The 26,853-nt window shown below is 41.5% G+C and overlaps 1 protein-coding gene across 3 annotated transcripts; it reads left to right on the top strand.

Moving 5' to 3' along the window:
• Positions 1–38: 38 nt before the first annotated feature.
• LOC104140714 (iron-sulfur cluster assembly 1 homolog, mitochondrial) lies at positions 39–19,909 on the top strand. Of its 3 annotated transcripts, XM_068928843.1 has the most exons (7): positions 56–219; positions 1,522–1,575; positions 3,504–3,609; positions 13,782–13,861; positions 17,381–17,906; positions 19,141–19,218; positions 19,597–19,904. In XM_068928843.1, the coding sequence occupies exons 1-7, from the start codon at positions 139–141 to the stop codon at positions 19,842–19,844; spliced, it is 1,173 nt and encodes a 390-aa protein (XP_068784944.1). In that variant the 5' UTR covers positions 56–138; the 3' UTR covers positions 19,845–19,904. The 3 variants fall into 3 exon arrangements, with proteins under 3 accessions (XP_068784946.1, XP_068784944.1, XP_068784945.1); XM_068928844.1 differs by lacking the exon at positions 17,381–17,906 and having other exon boundaries at positions 19,597–19,909; XM_068928845.1 differs by lacking the exons at positions 13,782–13,861; positions 17,381–17,906; positions 19,141–19,218; positions 19,597–19,904 and adding an exon at positions 5,936–7,630 and having other exon boundaries at positions 39–219.
• Positions 19,910–26,853: the final 6,944 nt, after the last annotated feature.

Raw genomic sequence — 26,853 nt, 5'->3', positions numbered from 1 at the left:
GGCCCCGCGCCGGCTGCCAATCACGCGCTGCTGCCCAATCGGAGCGGGCGCAGGGGGCCGCGCCGTGCGCCGTGGCGTCACGTGGGCCGTGCCCATGGCGAAGGGGAGCGGACGGGGCTGAGGGGGAGGGCGGGGGCCATGGCCTCGTCGGTGGTGCGGGCCACCGTGCGCGCCGTCAGCAAGAGGAAGCTGCAGGCCACCCGCGCCGCCCTCACCCTGGTCAGTGCGGCGGCGGGCGCGGGGCCCTCCGGGCTCTCCTTTCACCCCCGAGCAGCGGGCGCTAGAGCTGCGCCACGGGCCCGGGCGGCGGCGGCGGCGGGGGGGGGGCTGCCCCGACCGCGGCGCTCTCCGGCCCCGGGCGGCGCTGCGCTGCGCCGCCTCGGGGGGAGCGTCGTGAGCCGAGCGGGGCTGGCGGCGGGTGGGGGCAGGGGTAAGGGGGAGTGGAAGGGCCCGGGAGCTCCGGGGGGCGTCTGGGCCGCCGCGGGGCCGGCCGGGGCCGGCGCTGGGCGTGCGGCGGCTTTTTGCACCGTCACCCCCGAGAGGTCTGTTTATCGTCGTGGGCGAGAAGTGCGGTGTCCGCAGGACGCCCTTCCCAGCGGCCTTCCGTCTCCCTGCGTTAAGGAGCGAGGGGCGCTCGCTCGCTGCGGCTGTGTGGCGGAGGGCCTCCCGCGGGGCGGGGGCGGTGCTGCGCGCTCCCCGGCGGGCGGAGTGTGCCTGCTGCCCTGGCGTGCCCGGATGGGTCACTCCTGCTCGCTGGGGCTTCCCTAGGAGTCGGACGTTAGGGCTGTTAACTGGAAAAGGTATTCTGAGCCGGCTTACTGCAGCAAGTAAGTCTAGTCCAAGTTCTCAGTAGCTCCGGAACTTGTGCGTAAGGGAAGCCTTTGTGTGTATGTACCCTATGTCTGTAGTCTCGCGTTTCTGCCGCAAGCAGATCTGCGTGAGCTGTGAGTTTATCTGCTGTAATGTCCCAGCTCACATCTAAGTCAGTGGGAAGAGAGACGAGGGGTATATACGTTACAAATAACAGTCGTTATAGCACAGAAACGCTTATGCGACAGAAGTTTGGCTAGAACAGAATTACTTAATTCAGTTACAGGAATTGAATTTTTGCAGGAAAAAAACAAAAAAAGATTATTAAGGACTGAAGTTCTTGAACTGCCTGCTGCCAGCAGGGGTGGGGAGGGGAGTAAACAGTTACTATATTCTGCATAGATTAGATTCAGCTATTTTTTTTTTTTTTTTTACAGAAGAGTATATTAACTTGAGATGAGACACCAGTTTGAAGTAGAACAAAGGCTAGTCTGCAGTGACAGATGGCTAGTTCTGTAAATGGACTTTGCAGACAGGAGACAAAAAACTGTGTAAACTGTGATAAAACTTGATTGCATGAAGTTGGAACGAAAATTTTTTGCTCTGTTTGCAGTGTGTGACTTGCATGTATTACAGAGTATGTAATATATTTGAGGCTATTATTTAAAAAAAACAAAAACTCCAGTTGATGAATACATTTCTGTTTTTCAGACCCCATCAGCTGTTCAGAAGATAAAACAGCTTCTTAAAGATAAACCTGAACATGTAAGTGCAAACAGGGCCATTTTGTAGATTGTAGTAAGGTATTAGCACTGTTGATGTTTATGAAGCATTTCTGGCTAACCTACTAGCTTGAAATAAGTACTGAACAACTCAGAGATGCCGGTACCTTTTTTGGAGGGGGATGTATCAGCTTGCTTATCTATCAAACTTTAGTTCTTTATAAAAATGAAATCCAGAAAATGACTGACTGACTGTGATGACGCTTCACTGTACAGTTACTTTAGAAACATGTTGAAGTTTAAATTATTTTTTCAATTTTATCTATTTCAAATCTAGATTTTGATTAATTGTTTTAGCGTGGCATAGGTCGTGACTTCTCGTAGGACCAGAGATCTCCAGCTGTTGATTTGAAGATGTAATTAAGTTCTTGAAGGAACTAGCTGTGAAATATGTAATTATAATGTCAGATTCATAACCCCTGAAAAAAGATGTAATTCTTATACATTGTCTGGCAAGATTGATTATTTTAAATAATAATCTGTTTTTCACCAAGTAACTGATTGTTGTCATCTTTTCTTCTTGGGAAGAACACTTATGGTTTTCCTTCCTAAACATAAAAACAAGCATTAAGTTTCTTCTTCACAGCAAGTACTATTTCAGGAAGATTATTTCTTTTTTTAACTTTTGTGCAAGACTTATCGTTTCTCTTGCTTCTTGCATGATTGCAACTGGTTAGACTCTTATTTTTAACATTTTAAACCATCCTAAGGAAGCCCTAAGCCTGCAGCTTAGCTGGTCAGTCATCCCCTTGTTATAGAATTGTGTGGGTTTTTTTTCTAACCTATTTTTTCTAGTTGTTCTTGTAGGGAAGGCTATTTAAGCAGAAGAGAACAGATACTGTTTATCCGAGATCCTACTTGATGACAACTATTGATATATTTTTATCATAATGCTTTTACAGAGGTTATTGTAATTTTCCTCTCTAATTATGTAGTGAAGCATACATGTTTGGACAGAGCTGCACATACTTCTGGAAAATTTAGTGTTATAGTTCATGTGTCCCTACAGTCATTTCTCAGCTCTTCACTTACATAGATATTCTTTTTGTCCATCGTACAACATCATGTTGGGTAATTGCAAATAATTAAAACATATTGACTAGATTGACCTTTAACACTGATAACTACAATAAATGAATAAACATACTTGCCAGAAAAGGAGAAAAGATGGATTTTAAAGTAATGAAAAACACAAACAAAGTAATTTTTTTCAGAGCTTTGGATTGAAGTGAAAGCTTTCCAGTAGCCGTTACAGGAGTTCCATGAAAATTTAGCAATCACCCTTTGCTTGTCATCACAACTTTGTAATTAAGTTACTATCATTAATCTAAAAATAGTGCCTGACCTAGCATTTGAATAAACTTTCATTTGAAGTCACAAATACATCTGTCTTTGAAATTTAACCCTGACTTTTATGCCACTAAGTACCTACAGAAGTGCTGATAGTTTTTTACTTTAAAACTTTTTTTTAATACACACTTTAGCGTTTTGTCCGCAATAGCAAACATCTGGCTTAATAATCATTTTATTTATACTAACATTAATAGCAGCAGAAGTGGTAATGACAAGTATAACTGTAAACTCAGCTGATGTATTCTTGCAGTACTGTCGCTTTTATGTAAAATGTGCAATAACATAGAACAAACGTAGCATGGAAGAGTCAGATTTTTGCAGTACCAACCCATATAAGAGTTATAAAATGAGTAATTAATACTTACGATTTGTGTGCTAACTTTTACCCTGGTAGTCAGTCTGTAAAAGAGGAAAATGTAACCTTCTAATGCATTAAGCTTCTGTTTTAGCACTGAGTTTGAGGCAGAGGAAAGTAAATGTCAGCATTTTCTTGTTTGCATACTTTCTATTTTGGTGTTCCAGAAGGTATTTAAAACATCATTAATGTTTTATTATCAGGTAGGTGTGAAAGTAGGTGTTCGTACAAGAGGATGCAATGGACTTTCTTACACATTAGAATATACAAAATCCAAAGGAGACTCTGATGAAGAAGTAGTTCAAGATGGTGAGTTTCTCATGTGGTAAAGCACAACTGTGTGGTGGTGGTGGGGAAGAATAACTTAATTACAAGTTTGCCAAGGGGCAGGTTAGAACTTCTTTTCAGTAGCAAGTTATAGATGCAGAAGTCTTAGCATACTGTTATAGGAACAGTTACCCTGGTTTTTGTTATGAAGATGTAGAAGTAACTAGTTAGTTCAAATCTGTAGATTTGTAGTGGAAATGAAAGTTGGATCCAAGATAAACCTCATTTCATGCCCATGTTGGATTAAGTTGGAATTCTCTAGGATAACAACAAAAGAGCCTGTGTGCTGGGTCGGAATAGACGGTCTAGCCTATTATTCCTATCTTGGGAGGTGCCACTAGCAGCTACTTAAAGAGAGTATAAATCAAGGCACATCTAGAGAAATACTTTACCAGCATGCCTAAAATAACCTTAGCAAGATAAAGATTTTCTGAAAGGTGTTTTCCAGTCCGTCTTTTCCAGTAACTTGCCTTATCCTTCATTAACTTAAATTTTAGTTTTAATCTCTTTATGCTTTTGATATAGGCATCGTGACAATGAATTCTGTAATTTTAATTAAGCAATCGTGACAATGAATTCTGTAATTTTAATTAAGCAATGTGTTTAAAACTTTTTTTTTTTTAACACTGACATTTGAGCTTGCCACCTGATAAGTTCATTGAGTATCCCATCATGGGTCTGTTGTCGAAGTACTGAATAACTGTACCTTAGATGGTCCTAATTTTTACAGAAACCTGTATTGGTGATCTTTTTGTCAGGTTTAGATTTTTAGAGGCATAGAAATGTTTGTCTTAGTTTCTTTTTGATCTCTCTTTCTTTTCTAAAAAAAATTCTGAAATTCTTTATGCTCTTTTGATATTATTGAACTTTGCTCTGTTTAGGTCCAGGAAGATTGTTTTTTATCTGGTAGCAAAGTCGAAGATTTAGAATTTCTTCCATACAGAAGCTGTGCTGCTTGGCAGAGCCCATCTTTCAGCTGCTTTGAAAGTATCTGTGACCAACTCATAAATTTTATTCTCTTAAAGAGAGAAATAGTTGGAACTTGAGCCAATAATTAAATTGAGCTGAGGTGGATGAGATCAAAAATGCCACCTAATTTTGCAGGTGCCTAATTTCATTCTAGTCCTAACTTCAAAAAACTTAGCTGGCTCCTAGGACTGGACTCCAGAGCTGCTCTGGCCTTGAAAATACTTTTTTGGAAGGTGAATCCTGGCTTGGATCTTCAGGGAGAGGAAAGGATTTTGTCACTGTTGTAATAGAGGCTTTAAGCTACAGAGCCAGACAATGTTTCAGATGTGCCTGTGTGCTTTCTGTTTTATTTTGGTTGCTTCAAGACAGCTTTTGACTGAAGACTCTGACTTTTGTGTAGCTCTCTGCTCAGGTAGCTGGTGCTCAGCCCGATTTTCATGACTTTTAAATAGCAAGTGCTGATGCTTGATACAGAATCGTGATTCTGCTTCAAGGACCAGGTCCGTAAAGTCTTCCGTTATATTTGTCCTTCCCTGTCAATTACAGTCCAAGCTGAGCAAAAATTGTGGAGGTTCAACTTGGTTGCCCACAGACTTGAGCTGTGTTAGTAACATGTTCTCTCCTCACAGTTTCTATGATGAAATAGCTTTCTAAAAGTAGTTCATGGAACTTGATGATTTCTTTTGTTGCTGCTACTGATACCATTTTTTATTTTCATTATTTCCTAGCCTGTGGTCAGCTAAACCAGTCCATTCATGCTAACCGCTTCATATCAGACGTACAGTTTTAAAGCATAGTAACTTTCCAGGCCGGTAGATACTTTGTATGCTTTAGAAAAGGGAGCTCTTTTTAGCTCCTGAGATGAATTATTAATTCTGAATCCTTAAAGGTAATAATATCTTTGAAAGTTCACAGATTTGCCTTGGTGTAGGACTGCATACTAGTAATAATTTATGTAGACCTAGTAATTTTGGCAGAGCAAAGGACAGTCTTGGAGATGGAGGTTCTACAGTTTATTTTTTAGGGTTTTTGGCATTTCGTTGGATACGCAGACTTTAAGAACACTAGGAAATAGGTTACTGATTAATGCATGGGAAAACAAGTATCAAAGGTGAATTTAATTCCTAGGTTCTACACCTTTTGGCCTAGGTGTCGTGATTTTCAATCCATACAGAAAATACATGCATGTGTACACACACCATCTTAGGCTGATGAAATCAAGTTGTATTGATGTACTTGACATTTAGCTTCCATTTTAATCACTGGTTGAAGTACAAGTTCAAAGTGAATGATGACCAGTTTGGCTGTATGTAATTTTGTTGTTGTTGTTGTTTTCAAGGGGTTAGAGTGTTTATTGAGAAGAAAGCACAGCTGACACTTCTAGGAACTGAAATGGACTATGTAGAAGACAAACTGTCCAGTGAATTTGTCTTCAATAATCCAAACATCAAAGGAACGTGTGGCTGTGGAGAAAGCTTTAACATATGAAATCTCAGGACTGTTACTTTGACTTTGAACACCACAAATCACTTACTGAGAATGTGGCTTTCAAAAGCAAATGCGTTTTCTTCAGGTTCTTAGGCTGTGTAAAGTGTGGATGCCGTTAAGGAAAATAAAGTTAATTCATTTTCAAAAATGTAAATTGTGTGTTAAATTCCAGCACTGATGTATTTATGCTGTAATTTGTGATGAATTGGGATCCGGAAGGTAAGAACACTAAGTGCTGTAGCATTTCTATATTTTCATACATGAAGGAAATAAAATCTCACTGTGCTTTTCCTTTGTCATTTTCTTTGTCTACTCCCCTCATACTTCCCAATCCAAAACCCATTTGCAAGAATATATTGCGTATGTATTCTGCTTTGATTTGAAAAGAAATGCCATTTATATGTTTGTGTGTTTATAGATATTCATATACACAGACGCACACTCCTCAGCTTCAGAATTCACTGTGATTATGTAGATGCATATTCTGTTTTATTAGTTTTCAGATGCTTTCATGTTTCTATGTATAGGTTTTCTGGTGGTTTATTTTCCCTTAAGACTAGAGAAGTCCAGAAAAGTTCCTATGCTGTTTCAGCAGTGGTTCAGAATGTGCTAATCCAATCCTGTACCTTGCCTTGTTGAAGGCACAGTCCCTCATGTAGTTGAAAAGTGGTTTTCAAGAACGTAAAGTTAAAATAAATTCAGATGTAGAAGTATTAAAGCAGAATACAGATGGGCATTGTTTCTCACATTTCTGTTGTTTCTCTTCATCTTGCTTGACTTAACTTGCAAAATTGGTAATACTGATCCCCAGTGTTCGCCGAGTATGTGTGTTCTCCTGTGCTATCTGTGCACCAGAAGCTATGAAGGTATTATTTGAGAGAGGAAGGAATCTTGTAATTTTCATTAGCTTTTTGTAGTCATGTTTGTTACTAACTTTGTTACAATTTGAACTCTATTTAGTAACTGTGTAGGAACCAGAGTTTTTTGCTTACCAAAGCTGTTGCTTGTGGTAATTTCTGTTTGACTTCTCTCTTGTTAATAACTTGGTAACAGGAAAACCATTTATAATTTAGAAAGGCTTCTATTTAAAACTTATTTAAAATTAATCCTAACAGAAGTTAAAGTATTACATTTACAGGAGGCCATTTTTTTATTTGGAAATTAAACTTACTTATTTTCTCTTAATAAGAATTTTCCTTTTCCAAAGCAGTGGTTTTCAAGCTGATAACAGTCTTCAGCACTTATTCCACTGGTGCTCAGGCAGACAAGTAAACCTCTCTCCTGGGCTCCTCACTGGCTGGTATGACAGAAATAGCTTTCCATCCTTTTATCCTCCTGTTTCCCTGATTGTCCAAAGATGATATGTAGCTAGGCTACTCACTTGTGTAGAAGAAACTTGTCTGTGAGCATCTGATTTGAACAGTTAACTCAAAAGGTAGAAGTAAAAAGTAGTGGACAACGGGGACAAGGATACTATAGTCAAAGACAGGAGGACAGTGACATGGGATTGAATAGAGTATTAAGACAGGTGGTTGGAAATCCAGAGTTCACATCGGTCTGGAGAGTCGTTCATGGGGTAAAGGTGAAGAGGGAAGACTGAAAATGAAAGAACAACAGAAAAATCATTCTTGATATATCTTACGTGGTACACAGGAATAGAAAGCTAGAATTTCCACAGGTATGGTTTAATATTAAATACTTGAATTGTATACTATATCACCTATTGATGTAAAAACACTGGTTTTCTTTTATTAGTCAACTCTTGTACACAACTGCTTTATTTTATACAGTAATTCAGGAAGAACTGGTAATACAGGGGCTAGGTGAATTTATGCCGTAAGTCCTTCAATCTTGCCAAAAAATCTAGTGACTGTGATAGAGTTGAGCTGGTATGTCTAACACTCCACGTTGAGGGCATTTCTTCAAGTTATTTTTCTTTGCTTCTTATTAGAAGTTAAGACTATGAATGTAGCACTGGTGGTTGCTGAGGGTGCTGTTGTTTTATTCATTTAATTTGGTTTGGGGTTGGTTTTTTTTTTTTTTTAGGCCTTTGGCATATTTAGCATTCCTCTTCATGTGTGTTGTGTATATGCCTTGAAGAAAAGTTTGCACTTTCATACTCCCTGAAATAATCTCCTAAGAGTTGTCAATTTACTAAAACACTTAACGCACAATGTGTTAAAGTAAACTATGAAAGTGCTGGTAACAGTTACATAGGAACATTGTTTTGTTGATTGGTCCGTTATAATTTTGTGCAATACTGTATGTTGAGTTCTCAGTTATAATAATAAATATTGCTTGTTGGTAAACATGGAGTACTCCTCTCAAAATTATTCTGTTTACAATAATAAACAAGTGCTGTTGATGGGTAGGAAGGAAGCATGGAGGAGATCAGATATTCTGGGAATCACAAAGAGGTACATTATTGTTGCCTAAACTAATATTTTTGTGAAATATTTAATATTTCCAAATATTAAATGTTGGATTAGTTTAGGAATGTATTATGAAAATTTATTTACTAAAGTAACTGTGCACAGAAATGTATTTTCACATCTTACTTGAAAAGGTAGGCAGTTAATGCCTAAAGTTATTAAACTTCTCCATACACTTTTCTTGGTGTAAAATTCTAGTAGGCAGATGCTTATCTCAAAAACTTCCATATGCCAAAAATCTATTTTGGTACATTTCAGTGAGGGGAAAATGATTCTGATCAAAGTAGCTGTGGACATAAAAGCATTTTTTTCACAGCTAGCCAATTTGAGTGGGAGAATTAGTGAAATATCCTGACCGTTCTACAACAGTGCCATATGATGGTACCAGTATGCCTTAGCGTATCATGTGTATGCTACATTTTGGGTCTTTTCCTTAGATACGATCTTTTCACCTCTAAGTTAAATTCCCTTTTCCTGTTACGTGAAGATTCTGAATGATAGGCAGAAAGCGTAACGCTTTAAATATGCTAGACTTCATCAATGAACTTGTATATTCATGGTGCTGGGGAGTGAGCAAAATATTTTATTTAGTGAAGAGACTGGAAATGCAACAGCTATCTCTTTGTCGGAATTCTTACGGAATTTGTAATAATTGCTGCTTGTGAACGTTAATTGCAGCAAGTCTGTGCCTGATTCACCCCTTCATAGCACTCTTTGAGTGGCTCAAGTAGGAAGACTTGTTGAGGAAAATGCTGAAGAATTCAGTATGCAAGTCATTCTGACAACAGTTGATGGGACAGAATGAATTTGAGCTCTGAAATGAGAGATAATATGCAGGTAGGAGGACAGTAAAATTTAATGTTGAATAAACATAATTTTTTTGACAGTTAGATCCTGTTGGTTGCTTCAGTTTGTTTCTTACTATGATCTTTTTTCTCCGTATTTAAATAAATAACTAAACTTTGCAGTCCCTTCTGACGGAAGAATTGATAGGTGTCTAATGTGGCAAAGTACACATCTGTGTGTGTTTATCCCAAAAGAGCACTCAAATGACTACTTGAAAAATAAAATTTAGTCATGGCCTGTACACCTTTTTGTCTATAAAGTGATCTCCTGTGTAGTGTAAATTCTCAGATAACCAATTTGCCCTGCTTTGTTCATAACTTCTACTTTTAAGATATGTGAGATAATGTTGCTTCAGTTTGTTTAACTAAAATGCAAGTAGTTAGCAGAATTCCGTAGGCATTTGGGTTTGAGTAGCACTAGAATAGTAATTTTTATATGAAATTATCTTAAATATGTTAATTTTTTTTTTAAGTAGAAGTGCAGTACTAGAAGGTATCTGCTGAATTTAAGCAAGGTCTTCACCCTCATCTTTTATGGTCCTCTTCTGGCAGCTATTTCTTAGCATATATGTTTTAAACAATAATTGTTCTCCCCAAGCCAAACTGTGGAACCCAGGAGTCCTAGACCATATCCAGCTGCACTTTCCTAACCCCTAATTCTCTTTATAGGCTCGACCATAAGTACTAGTTCATGGGGAAAAACACCTATTGCCACAGGGTGCCAGCAAGTTTCCAGTCCGTCCATTGCAAAACAAGAATCGCTACAAGAATCGCTTCTCTGCTGGCACCCATGCTCTAAGTTTCCTATTGTATTTCATGTATACTAAAGTACTTTTGCTTATAGTGAAGGTAGCTGTTGTGAAGTTGTTCTGTCTGTCCTTTTATGTATTTCTTTCTGTGCTTTCTACCTGTTCTTGAAGAGAGGCAGATGGCTGTAGAAATAGAGAAAGCCAAGTCACTTTAGACCATCTGATGCAGAGTAATAGATAAGTAGAGCATAGCTTGCTAACCAACTGTGGTCAAGGACAATGCTTTTTACTGTTAAAGTTTTTTTTTTTTTTTTTTTTAGGGGGAGTGGGGCAGTCCTTTATGTGCTAGTAGTGTGCTAATGTAGTTCGTTACTGCTGTATATGACTCCAAATTATTGCAGATTTATTCTGATTGCTAGCTTTAACCTCTGGGATAACGGCAGTTCGTTGTTGGAATGATCCACTGGGGTGAAGAATCTAATCAGACTGTGTAATGTCTGTTCATAGCAGAAGTACCCTCATCTGTTACACCTTACTTACCTGGGTTTTTTGCTAATTACATAAGGATTTTGCCTATGATTTAATGCTGATTTCCTTCTATAGCTTACTGAAACTAAGTCTAGATAGCAGAAATAATTCCACCCATTAACTAATGAAATAATGATCCAGCCTCAAAAAATTTGAAAGAGCCCTGAGTAGTAGAATTCATTTCACACAGAGGATTTCCAGCCAGCCAGTTGCTTTTGCAGACATCTGTGTTAATCTTTCATTAGTTCATGGTGATTTGTTCACATAAACCTGACATACCTAATCACAGTGTTCTTTTTGATTCAACGCTAAATAATTGTATGAAATGTGGCAAAACTGTGTTTAAATTGTATTGTTTTGCTGTTAATTATACTTTTTCTGCCTTGTACTACTTTCACATAAGAAGCTTAAAGGCAAACAAGCATTTGAATGAAGAGGAAAGGCAAAGTGTTGATGAATTTACTGATGCCAGATCCTCTGAAGGACACAGGTGATAAGAATGGGAACCAGTCCCTCCGGGAAGCTGCCATCCTCCGTTTTCATAAGAGATTTGTAGACTGCAGTCCTGTTCTGCGAATCAAATCTGGTTGAAGTGTAATGTCAAAGTTTCCTTTCTAGTGGATTTTCAGTGAATTCAATATTGAAAATATTCTAAACTTGAGTGTAAATAGTAATAAAAAACTGCTGTTTGGAAATTTTATTGAAAAGAGAAATTGCATTGCTTTCCCTTGAGATATATTTCCCAAAATTTTGCCTTTACTGTTAAAGCTAGGAACTGAGATATCACCAAACAGACTCTGGCAAATGCTGCTGAAATGGTTTTGAGAAGTTCTTGTCTACTTGTCCCTGCTGTTTGAGACTGCTGCTACTAGAGCAGATTCAGAAATTTCGTGAGTGCCTGCACCTCAAGTAATGAGGGTGAGTTAATGTTACGTTGTGCATTCAGTTGCTTCAGGAGAGGCAGCTGTCTTTTGCTGAAATGCAGATAGCTCCAGGAGTGATAAACAGCTATATATCGAGCGTGGGTTTCTTAAATCACCATATCAGGATGAGCTAGAGAGCATCTGTCTGTGTCCTACGGACTCTGAAATATCTGCTGCAAGGAGATTGGGAGGTACCTTTTACTCTTGGGAGGTACTCTTTTCATAAAGAACCTCTAGCCTCTACAAATAATTTGGAAAGTTAAAGTGATCTTATAACTCTGAAATCTAAGCTGTTAAACACTTAACAAAGATTTTACCTTTCTCATTTGATGGACATGGCCCACAGCAGAACTGTAAAGTAATACAAAAAGATTCAGAGTGATAGTTGCATGCTGCAGGTTTTGAACCTTTCAAAGAAGATTGCTCGTGGTGGATCTACACATGTCATCGTGCATGTTACTACAATTTGTGCTCCCAGGGCATTAGTTAAGCTAATTAGAACAGTGCTATGTATAATTAGGCCCATATGTTGTAACGAAGAGGAATTGCCCACATGAATTTCTAAACATGCAAATCTTAAGATACTGTGAATTAGAAAAACATTTTCTGGAAAATAGCGCTCCGGTGGGAACCCGTCTGAGCTGAGTTTTGATTTGAGGGCGCTTTGGTGCGCTGCATGGGCTGTGGTTTCAGTCCTGGTTTGCTAATACCTCTGGCCACGTTAGCTCAAGAAGTTTGCCTGTGCTGTCACTTACTATTTAAAGGAAGCTCAATGCAGAGCGTGGCCCTCTTAGTTCAAGAAACCGGCCTCTTGGGCAGGAGTTGGGAGGAGTGTGAAAATATACAGAAAATGGGGAATTTTTAGCCTGAGGCTGGCTGCCAGGTAACATATTTAGCCAAATAAATACCAAACGTCAGTTGACAATACTGCGTGTTGTATCCATCCTCGTGCCAACCTCATCTGCCGTTTACTGAAGTTCATTTTTTGTAACCCAGAAGCCTGGGGAGTTACTCCCGTAAACACAACCCGTGTTTGCATCTGGGGATATTCGTTAAAGAGGAGCCAGGAACCATGTTCCCCTAAGGCAGGCTTTCCCTTTGCTGCTGGATGTGTAGGAGGGAGCGAGCCTCGCCCTTCCCTCCTGCTGGAGGGGACTGAGAGAAGAAGGACTGAAGGACACGGAGACGTGGGACAACCCAACGTGCCACCCGTGGCAGCCGTTGCCCCCTGCGGCCTCCCCCGGCCACTGCCCCAACGGCTCCTCACTCCCCCCAGGCCCCCTGCCCACAGCACCCCGAGCAGCTATTGGCTACCTGATGCCCTGGCCCTGCCCTACTCCTTGGGGGCACCAGTCGGGGCGCTCCCTTGCCTGCGGCCCCACCCCTGGTGGCCCCAGGCTCTGTGAGGGAGGCGGGGCGTGGCGGAGGCCCCGGGCGGCTCCCGGGGGGCAGCGCAGGAGGAGCTGGGCCTGCCGGCCCCCCGGGTGGCAGGGCTCAACCAGGGGTGCCCCTTACAGAGGTGGCTTTTCCTCCTCTCCGAGTGAACTCCATCTCGCTGTTCCCTCAGGGCGGGCAGTGGTTTGCGGGTGGTGCACGGCAGCGCCCGGGGCTGTCAGCATCCTGCAGTCCCTCTCCTTGAGCAGGAAACTCCTGGGGGTCTCCTCTGCTCACCCCCAGCCTTCTTGGTGGGGGAAAGGTGTATTCGAGGAGCGCACCAGCAACACATTGGGCATTTGGGAAAACCCATGCCGTGACATTAGAAGGCCCTGGTGTATCTTGGCAAAATGTAACTGAAGAAGAGAAAAATGGTTGACTACAAGAGCACGGAGGCAGGAAAGGAGCAAGAGATTTGTTTATGGCAGGAAAAGGAAAAACAAAAAAAAGAAGGAAGCCAAGGAAAAAATTTAGTATTTTATGATGAACTTGGTGTTGAAGTCCCTTGGCCTGGGAATCATCTCACAAGGAAAGTGAGAAATTGTGTCTTTTTTGAGAAGGTTTTAAATGGGTGGGCGAAGCACTATGGTATGTAATAGAAAAGGACCGTATTTAGCTCTGATGAGCTTGTCTGGGAAATACGGGATCAACTCACTCTCCATTTAATTTAGGGCATTGTGTTTTCGCTCTTCATCTTTTCTTCTTAATCCTATTTCTTTATCAATTCACATTTTCACATTTTTATATACTAATTAGAGTTACTTTTCTTTTTTCGACACAATGAAGGTCCAATGGGTCAAACGAGGAGTGATAAACCACCAGAAGATACAGAGCAAAAGCAACAATTGTTCTTTTCTGGTTGGAAAGTGAGTATTTTAATAGTATAAAATTAGTTTGTAGGATTTTTGTATCATCTACCTCCTTTCATCCCTTTGTGTGTGGGTGCACGCGTGTGTGTGCGTATGATGGCTAGATGCCACATGATTGGCTAGATGCTTACACAGTACCAAATGATTATTCGTTCAAAACCCTCTTCAGTATGTATAATGCCATTGTCAGAGTGAGAAAATTCTACGTTTTGATGTAATAACGTTTAATAAGGAAATACAAATGAATTTTCAAATTGCAGGTACATTTGGGCTGATTTTTATAGCCAAAAAAGAATTTGAATCAGAACTTACAGCAGTTTACCCTTAAAAGCTCAGTATTTATGAGCATAGTATTTCACCTGTTATCATTTACCACCGTTCTGAGAAAAATAATTACTTATGCGTAGTAAATATTGAACAGTTATTTTGTTTCTTTCTCAGTGGTGCTGCATGTTTAATCAGAAGCTCAGTAACAGCCGGGTATCTTATTCTGCTTAGATTCTTTGCGCTTCAATGCCTCTGGTCTTAATAGAAGCAGCTCTCTTGTTTTTTTGGTTCGTAAACTGTAAAGTACTATCTGAATAAGCTATAATGACTTTTTTTTTCAATTGCAATCCAAAAACCAGGCATTCTGCTTTGATTAGTTTCTAATCTAAAAATGCTGTTTATGGCTATATAGAAAGGCTCAGTTTATCTGAGTTTCCTTTAGCATAACCTGGCTTTTAATGAATACTATTTGGATCTGGTCCTAATACTATATGAGAGGAAGCAGATAGCACATCCTACTCATCATTTAGGTCACCATCTTTACAACTTCTTGTAAGGGTTTGGCTGGCACTGGGTCAATACATGAGCTATGTGGGATACAAAATGATACAGCTTCGTTAGGTTCCCTTTCTCAGCCTTAATGACCTGTTTTATACAAGTAGTCTTACACGTTATTCCAGACAAATTATATTTTTAAACTCGTTTTGGACAATGTTATTAATCAAGGCATATAGTAGAAAAATTAGAAATTTTTCATGGAGCAGCTGACATCTGCAATCTGTCACAAACATCAGAAAAGAAACATCTTTATGTGATGGTACAAAGGCAATCCAAAGGTTTGCCTGTCATTGCTATCTTTACTGTGGAGTGCTGGGGGCACTGTTCGCTATATCTTATATGATCATCATGCTGTTACTTTCATCTCTAGCCCTTCATTACTTTCCAGCCTAGGTTTAGATTGCAAGATCTAACGCAGCGAACAGACGCAGCAGTTTGTGCAGCAGTTCATGCAGAAGGGTGCCAGAAGGCAAGAAGGCACTTTCATTTCTTGTAGTAGTGTACACTTCCTCAGGTATGGTCGTGACATGCCGCAGAGCACATTCGCCAGTAGCTGCTGGAGTTGCGGCTTCAGCTGTGTCTGAAGCTTGGACCCAGACAGACCTTCTGACAGCAGATGCAGCTCTGCAGCTCTCAGGCTGCAGGGAGTGCCTAGGGCCTCTCCGTGAGGCCCACACTGACAGTCAGCTCTCCTGCGGAAGATGTGCTGTGGTTGATGAGTTGTGTGCTCAGGTAAAGGAGTTACAGGAGGAAGCCAGTAGGCTGCATAGCATCCAAAAAGACGAGCAACGGGGTGTTCTCAGAGACAGTGCAGCTGCAGGAGTCCCAACCCACCACAGCAGTGGAGTTGCCAGAGGACCCTATGCGGCATAACACTGTTGAAGAAGGCTAGAAACTGGTTGCTTCTCATAGAAGGAGAAAGGCACTTGCTCCTCCTGAAGACTTGAAGCTGAGGAACAGGTTTAGCGCCCTCCAGGCTGAGGAGGAGCTGAACATGGCTTCAAGGGAAGCAACTGGCCTGATAGACCCGTGCCATGCAGAAATATGCGGAAGAAGCAACAAATGATTGCTGTGGGTCACTCCCTGCTGGCCACTTGGGAGGAATATAGGCACGTTGTCAGAGTGTGCAGGGATGTGACAAGGAAGGCTAAGGCCCATTTGGAATTAAATCTGGCAAGGGATGTCAAGGACAGCAAGAAAGGCTTCTTCAAATACATCAAGAGCAAAAGGAAGACTAGGGAACATGTGGGCCCGCTGCTGAATGGGGCGGGTGCCCTGGTAACAAAGGATGTAGAGAAGGCAGAGTTATTGAATGCTGCCTTTGCTTCAGTCTTCACCGCTAAGGCCAGTCCTCAGGAATCCCAGACCCTGGGGACAAGAAAGAAAGACTGGTGAAAGGAAGACTCCCTTGGTCGAGGAGGATCGGGTTAGAGATCTTTTGGCCAAACTTGACATCCACAAGGCCATGGGCCCCGACGGGATGCACCCACGAGTGCTGAGGGAGCTGGCAGACATCATTGCTAGGCCACTCTCCATCATCTTGGAAAGGTCCTGGAGATCAGGAGAGGTGCCTGAGGACTGGAAGAAAGCCAATGTCACCCCAGTCTTCAAAAAGGGCAAGGAGGAGGGCCCAGGGAACTCCAGGCCTATCAGCCTCACCTCCATCCCTGGAAAGGTGATGGAACAGCTCCTCCTGGAGGTCATCACTAAGCATATGGAAGACAAGAAGGTGATCAGGAGTAGTCAGCACGGATTCACCAAGTGAAAATCATGCTTAACCAAACTGGTAGCCTTCTGTGATGGAATGACTGGCTGGGTAGATGAGGGGAGAGCAGTGGATGTTGTCTCCCTGGACTTGAGCAAGGCTTTTGATACTATCTGCCATCACATCCTCCTGGGCAAGCTCAGGAAGTGTGGGTTGGGTGAGTGGACAGTGGAGTGGATTGAGAAGCGGCTGAATGGCCAAGCTCAGAGGGTTGTGGTGAATGGCGCAGAGTCAAGTTGGAGGCCTGTGGCTAGTGGTGTCCCCCAGGGGTCAGTCTTGGGTCCAGTCTTGTTCAATATATTCCTCAATGACCTGGAGGAAGGGACAGAGTGCACCCTCAGCAAGTTTGCTGATGACATTAAACTGGGGGAGTGGCTGACACACCAGAAGGCTGTGCCGCCATTCAGAGGGACCTGAATTGGACACATTCTCATGAATGTGTCCAAGCAGCTGAAGGGAGGGTATCAAGAAGACGAGGCCAGACTCTTCTCCGTGGTGCCCAGCAACAGGACAAGAGGCAACGGGCTCAAACTGAACCACAGGAACTTCTTTCCTGTGCGGGTGACAGAGCACTGACACAGGTTGCCCAGAGAGGTGGTGGAGTCTCCTTCCCTGGAGATATTCAAAACCCACCTGGACATAATGCTGTGCAACGTGTTCTAGATGACCGTGCTTGAGCTAGGACATTAAAGTAGATGATCTCCAGAGGTCCCTTTTAACCTCAACCATTCTGTGATCTTTGTGGCACGGATGATTCTTTGGTATTCTGTGCAGATCAATGGCTACTGAACTGTGACTCTTATCAGAATTTCTGTTTTTTAAAAAAATAAGTAATAGTAATTAAAAAAAAACCTTGAAAGTCATCCACAGAGTTTATTTCTACATTAGTGGGCCACTAATATGGAAAATGTCCTGTATTTTTTTAGGTATCCGAGTTGTTGTCATCCCTCGCGAATATTAAAAATGAGCAGCGAAAGTACCGGTTAATCTTGGAGCAAACACACATCTCTCTCTTCTGTGTTGTACAGTCAGCAGTAAAATCTAACTCCTGGGATACTGCAGTGTGTGAAAACCAAAGCTTGTTCTCTGATGAGTCTATCAGTAGCAGTTGTTCTCAAATAGATGTTGTGAAGGAAAATGCTGAATCACCAAGAACAGAACAGAGAATTCCTGGCAGATGCGTATCTGAGGACTTCAAACAACTGTCTAAATCAAAGTCAAAAATATCTGTTGCTGGAGGGCACAAAAAATCTTATATTTGTCCCCCTCTGCATAAACTTATACTCCCTTATGTATTCTTGATCAAAAATTGCCTTCCTATGCCAATTTCTTTGATCCAACACAAATGTTTCAATGGGGAGATATTATGCAAGATGCAGCATTTCAGGAAGGAGAGAAAAACCCAGCCGTCATTTGAGACTTCTTCCATTTCTAAAGTACACGCTTCTGAAGGTGAGCAGTCTCCACTGATATTTATTTATGGATGTCTCTGAATAGCACATATGGGATTAGCCAGAAACAACAGAATAAGAATTAAAAGAAGGAAAATAATTCAGATTGAATTTCAAGAGACGGTTCCTGAATATGAGAACTCAGATAATATACACCAGGATCATTTCCAGGTAATCGAAGCCTGAATACTTGGGAAATAGAAAAATAGGCTTGTCAAAGCAAAAATGAACACTCTGTCTGCTACATTTATTTAAACCAAATATGTATTTTTCTGTTAAAAACCTGTAACAAATATCTAAAAGGTAAACAAAATTACGGTAGGCATTTGGGAACTTGCTCAGATCCATGGTGTATTATGTTTGGCCCTTGTGCACAAAGTCGAGTAATTCTTCAAAGCTTGTTAGTTGCTCCTGACATTGAATTCAGTGAGAATCTTGGCTTGGATTTCAGTGGGAGTTGGATCCACGTTAACAATTTTGCCCTAATTTAAACAAAGCAGTGGATTTTCGAATCAATAGTGCTTGAATGTCACCTTGTTGTTAACTCAGACCTCTGCACTGAAGTATTTTAAGACACATTGCTGCAGCTCATGGCTTGCATACACACAATGTGACCATTGTGCTTGGAGAGTCTTCCACAGCAGACCATCTTTGCTCCCACTTGAACGGCAGACTGGAGAATCTGTACCGAAGCAACACTAACCATATTACTCCCTGCCCCACCCCCATAATTTCGGAGTACTTTTGGGCTTTGTAACTGTTCCATATCTTACCCTTCCTCTGTGTTTGTGTGTGTGTGTGTGTGTGTGTGTGTGTGTGTGTGTGTGTGTCTAAGAAAAGTGCCCGTTTCATGGGACTGAGTGGCCTTCCTACCTAACTCAGGAAAAGTTAAAGCCGTCCTTAGAGCTTCTGAATTCTCAGATATAACCTCAGATTTCCAAGGAACAATTTGAATGAGACACACTATGGTTTCTACCATGAATTAAGAATAATTTTGAGGGAGGATGCTTTGCACCGGAAGACTGCCATAGCATCCACTTCCCTATGATCCTCCACAAGCAGATGAACATTTAGGCAGCTGGTTTCAGTTGGTTCTCATGCTTTCGCCATCAAGGTGTTCCCTGGAAGCCAACAGAAACAAAATCCATGGCTAGATGACCGGGGGGCTTTAACATGGGAACAGGATGAAACAGGGCTGGACTGAGCTAAGATCTGTTTTTAACTTCCAATAACAGATGCAACGTGGGCAGCATCAGTGCAAACGTGTCTTCATGGATCAGCCAGCATCCTACATCCACAAGAGGGTGCAGTCAGTAAGTGTTGATGTCTAGTTAGTTTTTGACCTACTGACTGACATTGGCAAAACAGGTGGCAAACCGTGGTGATGATGGTGTGTGAATTATTTTTCCTCCTGACTTTGTAATCAGTAAGAATTTATTCACCCATTTGAGTGGGAGCAGGACTAGCCCTATGGTGCTTTAAAGAAACACACGCACACACACACCAAACTGGCTTTTACTAGTGTGGATACTGCACTGCAGACTTGGGCCCTGAGCTTCAATTTAAGTTTTAGCATGCAGAAGTTGGTATTCTGCAGAAGTTGGTATTCTGCCTGTTACAATGTACTTCTACTTTTTCTGAGAAACAGCATTATTATGTATATGCTAACATAATACATACCTTTTTGCCAGTGTCAGAAACACCATATGTGTTTTTCCACAATCTGAGGGGACTGCAGTGGAAATTGTATAAAAGCATAGTGAAGAGGAAGGAACCTTTACAAACTGTTTGGAGAGAAGCAAATTACAGAACTTTCAAGATATTAAAGGGAAAACCCAAGAAGACAGACTACATTCTCCCTTTAATTTTTAAGGATTCGATAATTGTCTCTGTTTATCCTGCATATCATGTTCTACGTCGTGAATTTAAATGGGAATGACTGAAGCAGACAAAGCAAATAAAACTGTAAGTGCCTTATGTCATTAAAAAGTTATCATTATTTTTAATTATTCTCTGGACTGTGGTAGTAGCTTGAAATTGAGCCTGGAGCGTAACCTCCTCATGCTGTACAAAAAGAGCAGAAAAAAGACTCCCAGAGATTTCACTGTTCCTCAGAAATGGAGTAGCTCGAGGGAAATCTAAGCCTTCAGACAAACAAACTGCACATATTTCTTTGTTGCTCCAAGAAAATAACAGTCACTGTTTATATACCAAATATTATGTCTTTCTGTTGATACATAATTCCCAGTTTGGGAAGCTTGGCTCAGTTAACTCCTGTGTGAGATGTCTCTGGGTAGGATGTGATGCTGAGTGCAGGTATGTTCCACCTCTGCTCACTTACTTAGACAGGTTGTACTCTGTGCTGTGGAATCCTACCCAAACTGAAGAACTCAAGTCTATTCTTCCTCTTCTGTCCTTTCATTTCTCTCACTCTTCATATTTTCTTATTCCTTGCTTCTTTATTTCTCCATTATCTTCTGCCTTCTTTCCAAACAATGCCTTGTGAGTTTTTTAATCACCTTTTCTCTCACTGTCTCCTTTTGTCAGTCATGAAGCAGTTTTTACTTGCAAGTGCTGAGAAGACAGCCCCTCTTTCAGCTTTCCTTGCTTTAGAGGTGAATTTCCCAGCTGTATTTCTCCCTCCTCTTGCTACCCCTTCTCCTTTGACCCAACAAGCTCTCCTATTTTACAACAGGATTCCCTCAGTCCGGATCAGGGAGAAGATCTCTCTGCCAAACTCACATTCCCATCCCTAAGTGTTAGCAACATCTCTGACTTGCTTGATTGTCAGTTTTGATTAGCCTTTAGAGGTGTTACCTCTCCACAAAGCCTCCCTTCTTTATGGGTGCCTGTAGCACCCATGATTGTTCTCTCCCAGCTGCTCAAAGGTCTCCACTGCTGGTAGTTGCCTAATTGTGCACTTTCTCTGTCTTCATCATGCAAGTAGGTGATTCCCTGCAGATACATTTGACTGTTAAACAACAGAAGAAGAGGACAGTCATTTCTGCATGGATGAGGTACCAAGCATGGACGAAGCACTGCATGGTGTTTATGAAAATATGTGAGGAAAAAGGGCTAATGCTCCCTTAGCTACGCACCCTCTAGTCATTCTCACAGAAACCCCACTTGGTGAGAGCTGTGTAAGGATTTCAGATTTATTTAAAGCTAAAAAGGGATTCTTCTCAGAAGCATAAGCAGGTGTGGAAAAGAGCTGAGTGAAAACCTCAGCTGGACTGTGCTTTGCACAGCTTTATAGTATCATGACCCAGAGGCTTGCAGCTAGGTGGAGGTGTACGGCTTCATGTTACTTCTTTAAAGACCTGATCTGAAACCTATCAAAGGCAATGAAAGCCCACAGGCGCTGGTGAACGTTGGATTAGAACTATAAAGCATGAAATGGATTTCTTCTGACTTGAGGAAGATAACTATTCACTGAGTTTCATGGCTATTGTCTGGTAAAAGCTATAAAATTTTGGTTTGAAAAGGCATGTAGCTTGATTCCCCAGACATGTACTAGTGGGAGAAAGCACAGCCTCTGAAAAATATTGTGCAAAAGGGTGTCAGCTGAAGGAGGATAGCAGAAGTTTGCTATGTAAATGATTCCTTTAAAAAGAATATGCTTTAATGTGGTACAAAGGCAAGACTGTGCTTTAGATTCTAACAGCTCCTGGAGACTGTGTCACAAGCCTAATGGCATTGTTAAACTGGACACCTGTTGTTCCCCCATAAAGTGGTCTGCAGAATGATAACACAGACTCTATACTTCCTCCTGCACATAGTAATGCACTCACAAGGTGAAGTCGTTTTTATTTAGACCACATCACGCTGCTGGAGTAGAATTTGTAACATGGGTTAAAGCATAGGCAGATCTTAGAACAAATGCCTATAAAACAAAAGGAAACAACACTGATAGTGCATGTGTTTCAGTGGTAGCACTATCATAATGGTTCACTGTCTGTAATTTGTAGGAAATACAAGCTTTCTTGAGATCTTTGAAGATTTCCTAGGACAAAATAAGGATTGCTTAATGCCAAGGAGGTCAGCTTAGGCTGTCATTATTTCTGATGCTTAAAATTCATGGATGAGCTAAAACATGTTAAATTATTTTAAGACTCTTTTGAGAAGTTAGCGGGGGGAAAGCAAATGAGAACAAGCCCTTATCTGTGTTTTGTGTCAATAGTTTTTTTAGTAATGCTTGACAATGATGGTGTTCTGCATTCATCCACCTGTTTAAAGCCCGCAGTGGGGATTTTACCACCTATCCCCAGGCTCACAAAGGCAAGCACGTGACAACTCGGGCTGTGAGCACAAACAAAGCAGTATAAAAGAAAGTTGCAAGAACTTTTGAAGGGTTTTACTTTTACTTTTAAAATACATGTTTGTTTGTTTGTTTCACAGTGCATTGCAAGTAAACGTTCCTGTCTTGTTAGTGTTATCTTGATAAGGTACTTGTTTTGCTTGATACTGTTTTCTAAAACTTCAGTTGTGTTATGTGCGTGGTACACATATGCGCACTGGTCAGTTACTGACCTCACCAGCTAAAAAGCATTAGAGGCACTGTAAAGAACAAATACATGTATGGAAACTTAAGTATAGAGTTGGATCTCCCAAGGTCCTATGGAAACAGTATCACAACTGGAAACAATATGCAAGAGCTCTTGCCTTTAGCCTCTTTTGATATGCCTTGTAAAACATGTATTGCCCCTCAGCAGATATAATTTATGCTTCCCTTGGCTGTTAAGGGCCTTGTGCATTGCCAGAGCAGCATGTATAGGGCTACGTGTAAATGACTGTCACAGCTGTCAGTTACAAATTCTTTCTAATGAGGGTGCAAGTCGCTCTCTGTGTTTCCTTAAGAGATTGCATAATTTAAAGTAAGAGGCTACGTGTTTCTGAAAAAAAATGCTAGAGCCTGAAATGTGGCAGGAGTAAGGGATGTGGCATAAATCAGAGAAGAGAAACTGAGGTTCACAGAAGAGGCTGCTACACTATTCTTCCAATTGCTTCAGGGGCTGCTTTATTTGGAGAGAGGGGGGTGATTTAAGTTGAATGTAGATGGCCTGGATCCTCCTTCCGACCTGAAATGGCAACGATTTGGAAAGCAGGTGTAGGAGAGAGGCAGAGTTGCAGGTCTAGGTAGTAAATGGTTATATCCTTTAATTTTTTTTTGTTTTTCTGCTAAATTGTTTTGTTGGAAGACTTTGGAATATTCCTTCTTTGTGTGATAGGAGAATAATATTAATGAGGAGAGCAGCACACAGATCATGCCCAACACAGGGTCTGCAGACTCAGATCACTGCTGAGAAGCTGTTACAGAAAAAGTGACGTGTTTGCATTCTCCTTATGTCCTGGAGTATTGTGGGGCAGGCACAAGCCTGAGATGTGATTCTCAAGTCTCTAATCACTTATACTTGCAGCTGATCCCAGACTTAAAGGTTATGTTCGTGCAATCAGGGAAAATAAATGATCAATGCAATTAGTCCCCGCTTTACTGCTCCTCAGGTACTGGATGAGACAGCCTGTGCTGAGCTATGTTCCAGCTGGCTGTCACATTCTGATTTTGAGTGTATTTGATTGCGCTATTTTTAGAGCCTTCAAGTCTGTAAAGACTGTAGATGTTGGATCAGGGCCAGCTCTGACTGCACGTCCACAGGGGTTGGCCATAAAGAGCTAATTGAGGTTGTGCAGTGAATGGCCTCTAGATCTGATGAGGCCCTGTTCTGGGACCTGTGCAATCTCTGTGCTGTAGGGCAGCCAGCTTATGAATGCTGCTCATGTGCCGTTTACCAGTAGACCTAAAGGAGACTATGGCTGTGCAAAAGCTCCTGAAAATCATTTCAGGAGTTAGCTTTAGCATGCTATGGGCAGGCAAAAGATAGCAGAGCCCCTACACATAGTTATGTTTCAACTGTAGTGCTGCTTCCTCTTCCAAGATACATCAGTGGGACCACATCTCTGCACCACGCTTGATATCTTCGTCATTGCTGCTCCAACTAGTCCTTTGCCCGCTGTTTCCTATGCAAATTCCATCCCATCACTCTTAGTATTTTTCTTCCCACCACTGCTGCTTTCTGTATCACTTGTCCTGATGAAATCATCTAATCTTCTGAAGGAAAGATGGAACACAGTATTAAACTTAGTAGCACTTCTCACTGGAAACTGTAGCCCCTGTGGCAGAAAAATCTGGTGAAGAGGAGACAACAGGTGCAGATGTGCCTTTATTTCTGACATGACAAAGGAGGTGGTAGAAGCAGGAGCAAAGGATTATTTATAATAGAGTCAATGTCTTTGCTACTTCCACTACTACCCTGACTATTCATAAATCAATAAAGGAATCCAGACAGAGCATATTTAATCTGGAGGCACTGATGAGATCTTGTCGGGGGGATATATAATTCCACCATAGTGCTACCAGCTGCTACTGCTATATCAAGGGAAGAGGAGGAGATAAGGCCCAAGAGAGCATCAGGACCAAGAAGGACTTGGAGTTAGCCAGCTTACAGCAATTTACTGCCAGGTACAGAAACCAAAACTGCTGGTTTTACATACTTTGCATACAAACTGTGGTGATCCCAAATGACATCTCATGATTCTGATACAAAACATCAGTGTTTCAGAAGCATGCATCACTTAGGCAAAGTAGCATGGCCATCCTTGTGCAGAACTGGCGGAGACATGAATTGTTCAGAATCTATCATCTTCTGTCTTGCCAGTGTCTCAGTTCCTAAACAAGGAAGCTCTAGAAACAAAATAACAGTGATTTGTAAAGCAGTGATGGTATGGCACTGGAGTGCTGGTTTTGGGTTTTGTCACCTGACCTAGTTTGGCAATAATTCATGCAGATGTAAGCTTTTGAGCTTCACCTAGGAACACAGGCCCAAGGAACCTCCAAAAAGGCCTGATGCTCTCTCCCTTATACATACACTCAGTTTTGGAAGCCTGGGTTTCCTAAAAGTTACTTTGATTTGCTACTCAGGGAAATTATAATTGTAAGGAAAGATCCTTCCCTTATAGCTTTTAAGTCACAGTCGCTAGAGTATAACAAACTACAATAATTTATTAGATTTTGTGCATTTAGTTTTCTAGGAGACAGAGCATATTTTTACATGTTTGCCTAGAAAGTCTAGAGGCCAGTGTCTCACTGTTGCTGTGGTGAGCAGATGATATTGCCAGAGTAGTGGGTGAATGTCCTCAGAGAAGTTCTGCCACTGGTCACTGTTCACTCTTCCAACCTTTACGCAAAGACTCCCAGGCAAAAGACTTCAGTAAATACTGGAGATTTTTTGACCCTATATTAAATCTAACAATACAACAAGCAGTTGACTGAATACAGCAGTCAATCATATTGCTGCGTTTTGCGAACATCTTGTTTCTCTGATGTATAAACATCACCTGTTTGTCAGAGTGGACATAAGGGGTGTGTTCTGCTAACACGAGCAGAGTGACCATGGAAGATGCTTTTCGCTGGTGTTTTTGGTGTGGCAGGGTTTGAGCAATTTTCTCACAAATGATGTAGTATTTTTACAGATCATCCTGTTGAGTTCTCAAGTATAAATGGATGTGATGTATTAAGTGTTAATGGTTTCAGGAAAGCACATGTAATTGAGAAATTAAAAAGATACCCATGCTCTGTGATTGCTACCATCTGGTGGCTATCTTCATACACTGCATTTTTATTTGCTAATTACTTCTGTCCTTTCAAATACCAGTGCTGCAAAATCAGTGGATTTAATAAAAGTGTCCCTGTTGTGTGGTATCGGTTCTTGCAAGTCCGTAGAAAAGGCAGAGTGCCACAGAAGCTATGTCTCATTGAACCTTCAGATTTACTGTGTTGCCCGTATTGTTACAGTGCAAAAGCTAGAAATACTGTTGTCATCACACCGTCCAAAGGTTTTGTATTCCAGCTGCCATGTGGGCAGTGCAGAATCATCCTTCTCTCAGTTTCAGTGGCATCCTGTAATTACCGTATTTGAATTGCTGGTGGCAGAAGGAGATTTGACTCGTGGAGCCAGCGAGTGGATGTTGGCAGCAGTTGAAGCACAAGCGTGGACAGTGAGCCAGCAGCCATAGTGGAAATGTTTTGCTTTGCCTTGGTGCTAAATCACTTAAAAGGCTGTCATTCTCTATTAGCTCCCTTTTGTGACCCCTGAGATAGCAAATCAGGTTCACACACAGGCCCTTGTGCCTTCAAGGCACCAGTCCCAGCAAACACAGAATTGCCCTCACTTAAATGAATACCGTAGTATGAAGCTTGTGGTTTTAACTTCTGTAAACTCAACAGAAAATCTTTTCCCTTGCTAGTACTCCTGTGCTCATAGATAGACTACCTTACTGGATAATCCTCAATTTCCCACCAGCACTTCGGGTTCTAGCCATTCCATCTATCAGTTTCTCTTTCCTCTTTCCTCCCTCTCTTTCCTATTCCTTCAGACACCGTACACCTACTGTGTAGAGAGTAGTGCAGAGTTTATATGAAAAGGTGTAAATCTGCCTATACTTTCTAGAGAACAGTCCTCTCTACCAAACTGTATTATCAGAGCAAAGTACTGGGGCTGACAGGTAATTACACAGGCACTTTATTATACATTACCATATCCTGTTACACAATGCAAGCCCTGGCACAGAACGGTGGTAAGTTGATCTTTACATTTTATGGCTTCCTCTGAGCTGCAAAGAGGAATGTTAGCCAATACTGTGCTTAGCTACCATGTTAGTTATCACTGCCATTCCCTGCGGAGTTGCAGTTGTGTGTCACTGACGGTTTTTCTAGAAAGTACAGACCCAAGATCATTGGGTCCTGGGTGGACATTCAAGACCTGGGGAGAGCTTTTGTAACCTTTACCCAGCTTTGTGTATTTGTTTTGGACTAACCATGTGCTCTCCCTAATAAAAATTAAGTCTCTCAGTGCCCTTATTAGGTGAAAAAAGCCTTACTGTTCATGTCAGAA

Source organism: Struthio camelus, chromosome Z (genome assembly GCF_040807025.1).
Source record: "Struthio camelus isolate bStrCam1 chromosome Z, bStrCam1.hap1, whole genome shotgun sequence".
In the NCBI taxonomy this organism is placed as follows: Eukaryota; Metazoa; Chordata; class Aves; order Struthioniformes; family Struthionidae; genus Struthio; species Struthio camelus.
The sequence above is the reverse complement of the archived record's forward strand: the minus strand, read 5'-3'. Positions and strand labels throughout refer to the sequence as shown.

Coding starts and splice junctions, on each gene's coding strand:
- LOC104140714 (XM_068928843.1), top strand. CDS start 139: ATGGCCTCGTCGGTGGTGCGGGCCACCGTGCGCGCCGTCAGCAAGAGG. Junction 220..1,521: donor CCCGCGCCGCCCTCACCCTG/GTCAGTGCGGCG, acceptor TCTGTTTTTCAG/ACCCCATCAGCTGTTCAGAA. Junction 17,907..19,140: donor TAAAGTACACGCTTCTGAAG/GTGAGCAGTCTC, acceptor TTCCAATAACAG/ATGCAACGTGGGCAGCATCA.